Source organism: Dermacentor andersoni, chromosome 2, assembly GCF_023375885.2.
Source record: "Dermacentor andersoni chromosome 2, qqDerAnde1_hic_scaffold, whole genome shotgun sequence".
Taxonomy (NCBI): Eukaryota; Metazoa; Arthropoda; class Arachnida; order Ixodida; family Ixodidae; genus Dermacentor; species Dermacentor andersoni.
This window is the reverse complement of record NC_092815.1, coordinates 123,635,330-123,644,685: the sequence shown is the minus strand read 5'-3', so window position 1 is coordinate 123,644,685 and position 9,356 is coordinate 123,635,330. Positions and strand designations below refer to the sequence as shown.

At 50.0% G+C, this 9,356-nt stretch overlaps 1 protein-coding gene across 1 annotated transcript; it reads left to right on the top strand.

Annotated features, from left to right (window-relative positions):
* The first annotated feature begins 6,741 nt into the window (after positions 1 to 6,741).
* LOC126541286 (leukocyte elastase inhibitor-like) lies at positions 6,742 to 8,888 on the top strand. Its single transcript, XM_050187993.3, has one exon. The coding sequence runs from the start codon at positions 7,010 to 7,012 to the stop codon at positions 8,246 to 8,248; it is 1,239 nt and encodes a 412-aa protein (XP_050043950.1). The 5' UTR covers positions 6,742 to 7,009; the 3' UTR covers positions 8,249 to 8,888.
* The last annotated feature ends 468 nt before the right edge of the window (positions 8,889 to 9,356 follow it).

Sequence of the window (9,356 nt, the reverse complement as noted above, 5' to 3'; positions counted from 1 at the left end):
TCCGTCATGTGCGTAACCTCTGCGTTGCTTATTTGGCTTGGACTTCAATTATAACCAACATATATGTGAGATGTTTTATTTCAGGGTCCAGTTAAGCGCTAACATTCATTCCACCCGAATACAAAATTCTGCCAGCTACACTAGTGATTACAGTAGTTTCATGCCACTGTAAAGCTGTGACGTGTTGTGAATGCGCGCTGCGACACGTGATTGTTGCTGAACATTTTGAGATTAAACTCGATGCGTAATAATCAGCTCATTGGTGTTCCAGGCAATTTTTGTGCTATTGTTTCGCAGTCATTAAATAGCTTCTATAGGTACGCCATAAAAAATTGCTAGACATTTTGGCATGATGTGCACAACTATCTTAAGCTTATCACATGGAGTATGAGTGAGGTCTATCAGCGTTCGATTAGTTTCTTTATCATAGCGAAAGCAAACGCTCCTGCGAGATTAAGTCATAGCAGACGACGAGTGTCGTAAAACACGATAGCCGGACGTTCCCCGAGGTCTCGCGAGAGGCGCTCTAAAGCGGTCCCTATTTCGGCAAAAGAAAACCAGATATAAACCCGCGAGGATCGCAAGAAGACCGGCCATGAGGCTGTAGTTGCGCGCCAATACGACACAGGATCTGCAGGCAGACTCTATTGCATCCAGGGTCGCGTGACGTCATCGCGTGGCAGGAACACACACACACACGCACACACACATGCTTGCGCAGTGCTCCTTCTCTGCCACGGACAGCAGCATCCGGAGGCCCCTGCACGCTAAGTGAACAGCGGGGTCGATGATAAACTGGAGGAAACGACGAACGAACCATCGACCTTATCACCGCATTTAGCGCGGGCGCGTGGCCGCCTGGATCTTTTGTCCCGCGCTGTTGCACATGGGCGGCAACGCCCCCGTTCCCACACGCGTATGCGATAACGCGCGATCGCAAACAGCGCTGCCCATCGGGATGCGGAGTGGAAATCATGGCTCAAGGCGCGTTCTTGGTGCCTGACGGTGTAGACGTAGTTGAGAAAAAAACAGGAAACCATGTAACCCAAGTCAGCAAAACAAGTTGCTCTAATGAGGTGTTGCCCAGCAGCCTTTTATGGGCAGTCTACAGCTTCGACCAGAGTATGGCAGATGTGTTCTACGGCTCTTCAAGCAACTTGGAGCCCTTGAAGCAAAAAAAGAGGCGATGTTCATTGCGAAAAACGTCGACATAGCGAACCAATATTTTGTTATGACGATGTGTAATAAGCGCCATCCACGCCTAGCACTTATGATTAATCAGCATATTGGTTGTGCGCAGTTCTAATATATTTGATAGAGAAAATTGAATAAGAGAGAAAAGGTTATTGAATTATATATTTATATTCTGAGAACAGAAACTTCGAATATGGAAGGTTAAACCTAATATTTGTAATGTGAAACAATATTTACATCCCACCGTAGATGGGATGTATGGTATCCCACCGCCGTAGATAGATACGTCGGTAGATTGGTGCCTCTTCTCGTTTTGGGCATCTGAAAAAAGAAAAAAAAACTCAGAGCCCTTCTACTCTGTGAAGAAGAGAGAGAGAGATAGAGATTACAGTGGAAGGTAGGGAGGTTAACCAGAGGTAGTTCCGGTTGGCTGCCCTGCAGGGGGGAAGGGTTAAGGGGGATAAAAAGAGAGAGTAGAAGGGGGAGATAGAAGATGACCAGCGAAGCTGTGTATGTAGGCCCCTTAATGGTAACCTGAATATGAATCACTTTTGAGTCACTTTTCAAAGCTATATGAATCACTTTTCGTAGGCTACTTACGACACAGTTTACCGATTATTACAAACATTCACCCCGCCTGCCTACGTACACTGTACAGCTTACAAGCTCAAGCACTGAGAACATGTCTTGGTGTGCCACGATGCGCTTCAACAAAGGGCGTGATTGCGGAAGCACGTGTACCTCCTATAGACGCTTATCTCTCATGCGAACCTTTAAGGGTACATTTTCGACTATTCACCCGCCATGAACGTCACCCTCTATCGACTATTCGCATTCTACGTCCAGACAGCACTTTCTCGGAATCACTTTCGCGTCATGACAGCATCCTCCCCTCAGGCTTTACTACACTAAAAGCAGCGGTCATACCAGCCTGGACTTTGTCAAGACCTGTGGTGAACCTATCCATTGCCGGAGTCAGGAAAAAATCACGTATGCCCTCATGTGAACTTAAACAACTTACTTTAACCCATATATCTGTTAGATATGCAGCTTCCATATGCATATTTGCTGACGGGTCGGTGTCAACAACCACTTCAGCCGCGGCATTCGTCATAACGAATATGAAGATCAGTAAGCGCTTCCATCTCGGCCACCAAACTACATCAACAGCCGCAGAGATTGTTGCCATTCGGGAGGCAATTCGTTATATATGTATGTAACCGCATCAGACTTGGGCTATATTTTGCGATTTCGAGCCGGCGTTCCAAGTGATCGATTCTGCACTTAGCTGAGGCGCTTACTATGTCGTTGCTCAAGAGGTGATCGAATCACACGTGTCGCCCTAAGAGCTGGTCATTGCATAACGTTTCATGGATTCTGGGACACTGCGGCTTACATGGAAATGAGCTCGCCGACGCGGAGGCAAAGATGGCCCACATTAACGCCACGCCAGTGTCCATCCCATTTTCACGACCAGACACTAATGCCCTAGTGTTTAGACTTCTGAGCGATAATACCGCAGTATATTGGGCCTCGCCAGGTCATCGTCATCGTCGCCTTCACGAACTCGACCCAGAGATGAAAATACGGATACCACTCACTATGAAAAGTTCTAATGCAAGCTCGCTGCACAGAATACGATTAGGTGTGGCCTTCACCCGGTGCTACCTGCATCTCATTGGCCAGGCGAATAGTTCGAACTGTGTGGAATGCAGTATTCCTGAGACAACAGAACCCCTCTTGTGTATCTGCCAGCGATTTGATGTACAGAGAAAATGGCTGACAGACATCTTGTCAAATCAATTGAACTCATAGCGCTGGATTGAGACGGACAAGAAAGACGACAGCACGTGCGCCCTGGATCTGCACTCCTGGATTTAATAGCTTGTCAAATTTGTCTTGGCACCATTAACTGAAAAGGTTCTGTTGGGACCTTCGCCTGATCCTCGTCATCAGCCTGATAGTCTGAAGGCTCTCAACAACTGTTTGCATGAGAGCGGGCTGGACAAGAGACTTTGAAGAGTATTGGAGCATGCAAGATTTTCACCCTGATCTTCATCCTCATAATCAACGTATTCTCTATTCTTTCTTTCTGCACTCATTCCCCTTCCCCTAACGCCGACTACCGAGTAGCAGGTCAGAACATTGATTCAGACCGATCTCCGAGCTTTTCTGTAATAATAAATACCTCTCTTTCTCTCGGATTCAGCAGAAAATAGCCATTCACCCGCTTTTCAAACGCCTGCAGCAACAATCCTGCTTCTCAATGTAAATATCAATTGTGGTCGTAGGACTGAGATCGTAGTGCGAAGAAATCCGAAACACGGCGCTACTATATTTCGACGCTCTCCATGGCCAGAAACAAATGAACCCTTTCCGCTGGTGAAAGCTAAGTCTGACAGACCTAGTTACGTATTTATGATCCTAAGGCTTAGGATAGGACAAGGTTATGGTTGCTAGAGGAGCAGGTGTACCGACCGACCCGTCTGGAGCGTAGTTGGCTACTTCTCTGCATCATGACGCAAAAGTAGCGCTGCACTCATTACAAAGGTGCTGAGAGGCGCATGTCGTCCGGTACCTGTGGCAGACGGCGCGCAATAAATAAAGGAGTGGAAAACTATCATTTGTAACCGTCAGTTTGTGAAACGACTAGAAACGGGTGTCTGTTATTCCGTGTTTGCAAGTCGCCAAAAAGGTGTTGAAGCTACTAAGACGGAAAGGTGAGCGGCTGGCATGGTTAGTGGAAGCTCATCTCCTATATAGTAATAGGTAGAATAAGCGGAGTCTGCACCACATATAGTGGCGATATTTCTGCCTCAAAGGAGATCCACATGCACACTTATTTCTTCGCTCTGAACTGTACGTTGGGGAGCCTAAAGCAGCAGTGTTATTATAGCCGGCAGGAGCAGCAGCGGACACCGCTTGTGGGAGAAGGACGCTTTCAGGAACTGCTCCTCAAGCGCGATTTCATCCATGTGGTCGGTTAAGAGAGGTTTACCAAGGATTCAGTAACATGGTGCTTCCGGTCTAGTCTATATTACGATACGATACCTGAGAAAAGAAGAGCGAACACTATTTGGGAATGTGATCCCACGATGTGATTATGACCGCAAACACTCGGAAAGATCACAGCAACAGGCTTCCAATGAAGCCTGCGTCAAGGATTCTGTGCCGGCACTTGTGGAGCTTGTCATCGCGTATGTGTTGCCTCATGCTTGGTCGTTGGATCTGACAGTGGAAGGTTCCATTGCTTCCGCGTTTACGGTTTGTGCGAAACTAGTTGTAACGTCACCCTCAATAAAGTTCGGTCAGAAGCACGTGAATTTTCATGCAAGGGACCGACGGATGCACCCCATAACTCTGCAGGAAACGTACGTTCGCTTGTTGCTGAAATAGACAAAATGTTGCCAGCTACGGCGTGATTGGTCGTAATGAGTTTTCGATAAGCTTTCGGAAAGACGTACGACAACAATATTTATTTACACAGGAGCTGTAAGTCTAGCACCAAGTGCCACATTCGGGCTCCAAATGGAATTCTTAGCCGCCGTGATGGCTCGGTGGTTATCGTTGTGTTGCTGACGATGAGATCGCGGGTTCGTATACTTGCCGTGGCGACCGCATTCTGATTGAGTCGGAATGCAAAACGCTCGTGTACTTAGGTTTAGGTCCATGTTAAAGATTATAAAGGGCTCAAAACGTAATCAGGAGTGCTCCACTGCGGCGTCTCTCATAGCCCATGCGTTAATTGTGTTAATTGCTTCTGGATCTCGAACCTCATAATTTATTTGATTCAAACAATACTTGGTTGCACCAAATCTACAAAAACAAAACAAAACCTACGCACTATTTCGCTGTCTAAAACTACAAAATGACCCAGCATTTGTTCAGAACCACCAGAACTGCAGTTCGAGGTTCTTACACAGAAGCTGCAAAAATAATTCCAGCAGTTGATGTTTTCTGACCATAGCCAAATTTCCCATACAGCTCTGCTTGCACTTCTCAGAACGGTAGGTGAAGCGTATATCATAGCTGAAATCAGCAGCAGCGATATAGACGCCTCTTATCTACACCATGCTCTTCCCTGCGTACGAACGACAGGCGCAGGAGCACCGTTCTACTGACTGCAGTGCCAATTTCGCGTATACTGTATACGCTCGATCAGCAAACCAGCTCCTTTAGTAACCATAATAAGGTGTTACCAAGGGGAAATAGCCATAGTGAAAAAAACATTTCCCAACAGCTTTCGGGCATTGTTGTTAAACAGAGTAAAGTAACAGTATCGCGTGGAAATGGTGTTAATAATAGTTTCATTAAAGAGAGGGAAATACATTTATTTTTACAATCGCGAACAAGTTGGCCTAAGTGCCTTTGCTTTAATCTGCTACACTGCGCCGGGGACCGGGCAAATTAAAAGGGCACGAGAAAGGAATGGAGAAAAATGGGGACTGCAAGAGTGGTGCGATTAATGATGGTGGCTAACGCAGACGCCTTATTAAAGTCACGAGTGGAGCCCTGTGTTGTGAGCAAAATTATACCACGGCCTGCAATGTTAGCATAGCCCATCTCGAGTGGGGCCAAGGGCCAAAAATAATGTCATCAGAGAATGGCATGGCGTTGATCTTTGCCAGAGAAAAAGCTAAAAGTCTGTCGCTATTTATCGTTCGCTTTGAAGGTACAAAATGTCTTCCTAACGTTTGTTTTTTCCTTTCCAATCCCAAGGCGAATGCATGAAGTATGAGTTAAAGCTGACCTCTCTACAATGTCTGGCAATTAGCAAGCATCACGTGGCAGACGGAAGGCTCTACTTTCACGAAGGGGCTACTTATGCACTCACAAGTACGGACGTCATACAAAGCCCAAGACCTGCACGAGTCAAGATTTTGTGAATGCTGCACTGAAATATGTAAAGCGTAGTTGCCAGGTGAGATATTAAAGATGACAATGCCGAGTTAGGAGACGCATGGCGAAAATATGTAACCGGTACTACTTACAGAGCAACAAGCTTGGGAAGTTATCTCTCGCTTTCTATCAGCAAGGACTTTTGCCTGCACTTATCTGCCTTTTTACTGTTTCGTAGCCGGTCCCAGATTGCGCGTCGGAAGAGTGAGGGCGATGACACCACGGCGAGCAATGCATCGTTACAAGAATATAGAACAAGTGACGCAAAGCTAGGCGACTAACTGAGCACTTCCTGCGGAAGGCCCTGGCGTCAGACGTCGATGCGGTAGCGGTTCTCTGCAAAACAACACCCCGCCCCCTACAGGATTTACACCTCTCAACGTGCAGTCTGCGCGCCATTCATCTTCGCATCGTGCGCTTTTTATCAGCGCGCGACGGGCAAGCGACGCCACGTACTGCTTACCATGCGAGACGACACTCGCGCGGTGCCGGGCGATGAAGCGTATCAAAAGAAAGAGGGCATGGTGAGAGATGGAAAAAAAAGGAAGGTAACATAGAAAACAAGTCGAGGCTTTTCTTTTTACGGCTCTAACGTCACTCGTGGGAGCCGGTTCCGGCGACCGCGAGCGGGGAAACCCAGCAGAACCGCCACCGCGCTCCGTTGCAAGGCGCCACAGCGCAGGGCGCTGCTCGTGACGCAGCGAGCATCGGTCGCGTCGAGAGGCGGAGGAGGGCGGAGCACTTGCGCAAACTTGAGAGGCTGGCCTTGGGTCGCCGCGTCTCGGGGACATAAACTCTTCCGCGACCGAGCCGACCGCACCGATCTCGTGGAAGGCCGGCGCGCCGCTAAGTTCTCTCGCGTACGCCGCAGTTGCGCGAACTTTACCGTTGCAGGGTTCATCGCTCAGTCGCCGCCATGGACAAGAGGCCTTCCGCAGGCTTGATCGTTACCATATTCTGGCTAGCCGCGGCTCCGACGGCTGTCGTTTCGGCGCCCGACGCTGTCAGCCGTGCCACCAACGAACTGGGAATGGTTCTCTACCGGAAAGTGGCCGAGACGGACCCTAAGGGCAGCAACATCTTCCTCTCGCCAGTCAGCGTGGCCGCCATTCTGGGCATGGTCCAGCTCGGCTCCAGGGGCCGCACGCGGCAACAGATCAACGTGGCACTTGCCGGAGGCGCCGACTCCAATCGGCTGGCTCGCACGAGCAGCGGCGACAACGATGACCTGGCTGCCGGATTCGGCGAACTGTTCAAGGACCTTAACTCGGAGAAGGGATACGAACTGAATATGGCCAGCGCAGTGTTCCTGGCCGCGGGCCTGCCCATCTTCGAGCGCTACAAGCGCGACCTGGAGAAGCATTTCGCCTCGGGCGTTTACTCGGCCAACTTCGCCGACAATGCACAGGAAGCCGCCGACGACGTCAACGCGTGGGTGCGCGACATGACCGAGAACCGCATTCCCGAAATAATCGAAAGGCCCCTGCCACCATCAGCGCCCATGCTGGTACTGAACGCCGTGTATTTCAAGGGCCTGTGGCAGCACCCGTTCAAGCCGGAGGACACCGTGACCGGCGAGTTCTACAACGAGGGCCGCTCTCGTGCTGTTCCCGTGCCGATGATGCGCCAGAAGGGCGAATTCGTATATGCGCTGAGCGAGTCCCTGGACGCGCACATCCTCGAGCTTCCGTACGTCGGCGACCGCGTTGATCTGGTCCTAGTGCTCCCGAGGCGCCGGGACGGACTCGCCGAGCTGGAGCGTAAGTTCAGTCTAGAAGCGGCGCGTGAGCCTCTGGCCGCGGCGTTGCCGCGTAAAGTGGACATGTGGCTCCCCAAGTTTCAGTTGCAACAGGCCTACAGTCTCAAGGGAGCGCTGCAGTCGCTCGGAGTGCGCGATGTCTTCAGCTCGCGGGACGCCAACTTGACGGGCATCTCGTTGAAGCGGCCGCTCGCCCTCGACGATGTTTTACACAAGGCCCTGCTCGACGTCGACGAGAAAGGCACCGAAGCCGTGGCGGTGTCGTCGGGCATCATTCGCCACTCCAAGACGCCCGGAGGCGAGGTCGAGTTCAAGGCCGACCATCCTTTCCTTTTCTTCATCGAGGACGTGAGAACCCAGACGCTGCTTTTCTTGGGACGCCTTCAGCGTGTGTGAAAGACCCAGTGCGCCAACAAACAATACAATACCTGTGACTTTTACGCGTATACGTGTCGAGCTTAACCAATCTGCTAGCTCATTCTATGCTTAAGGCAAACCAGCTCGACGAATCTTGAACTCCCGTGATTTACATCCTCGGCACTTGCCTGTAGTCGGCCGCTTTGTTTTTTTAACATTCCACGCGAAGCTGAGCCGTGTTTACAACTACACGCGCGATCGCAGGCGCCGGATGTGCGCGGTGAAGGAATTTTTACGAGCCGTGTGCCCTGTTAGTCATATCGAGTTGCGTACATGCATTCCGAGATCCGAAACGCTGGCTGGCAGGAGCGCACTTGGGAACTTTCGCATACGCCCCGCATCCATCGCGGCCGTCCTTGACGAGTTTGTATTCATCAGGCGTCGCCGTGACTTTGGCAAAGTACCAAGCATACGTCCGAGGACCACATCCATGTGCGGATGCCGCCGGCGAGCAGCGAGCCAGAATCAAGTTCCTATAGCCAAGCGGCCGACGATACTACGAAAAAGCGCTGGAAAGCAGTGATGAGAAACTGTAACTGCTAGTCTGCGTGCGCATTTGTGCCGGGCCGCGAAGGCTGTTACTGTGAATAAAAGTTGATTTGATGTGTTGTTTTCAAAATATCTGGCATCACGTTATTCACCGCAGTGTTGTTTCCGGCTTGAAACGCGAGCGACGCTAAGCGAATTGGCACCAACGAACACAACAGACGTAACGTCGATAACTGGCATGTAGCAAGTTGTCAAGATTGCTGGAAGGTGAGGTTCATTCCGTGTTCTTAATTGATTCTGCCACTCACCGAATACCTGCTGCTGTTGTGCACCTAAAAGGTAGAATACTGCAGCGAAAATTTGAAAGAAGGCACTATAAATAACGCACCGGACACTAATATTGTGCCCAAAGAAGGAACGACGGGCTGGTACGACTTGCGCGCTTATACAAGAAGCAGGCCATGACTCCTCTAAAATGTCATATAGAAACATGAAGTCGGGCCGTGCGGCGTGCCTCATTGGAGGCTTTCTGAAGCCAGTTCAACATTACTATACCTAGAAAGCGTGCGTACAGGAGAAGGATGGCCCATTTGCTTAA

Excerpts from the sequence above, each read along its gene's own strand:
- LOC126541286 (XM_050187993.3), top strand. The coding sequence starts at position 7,010 with ATGGACAAGAGGCCTTCCGCAGGCTTGATCGTTACCATATTCTGGCTA.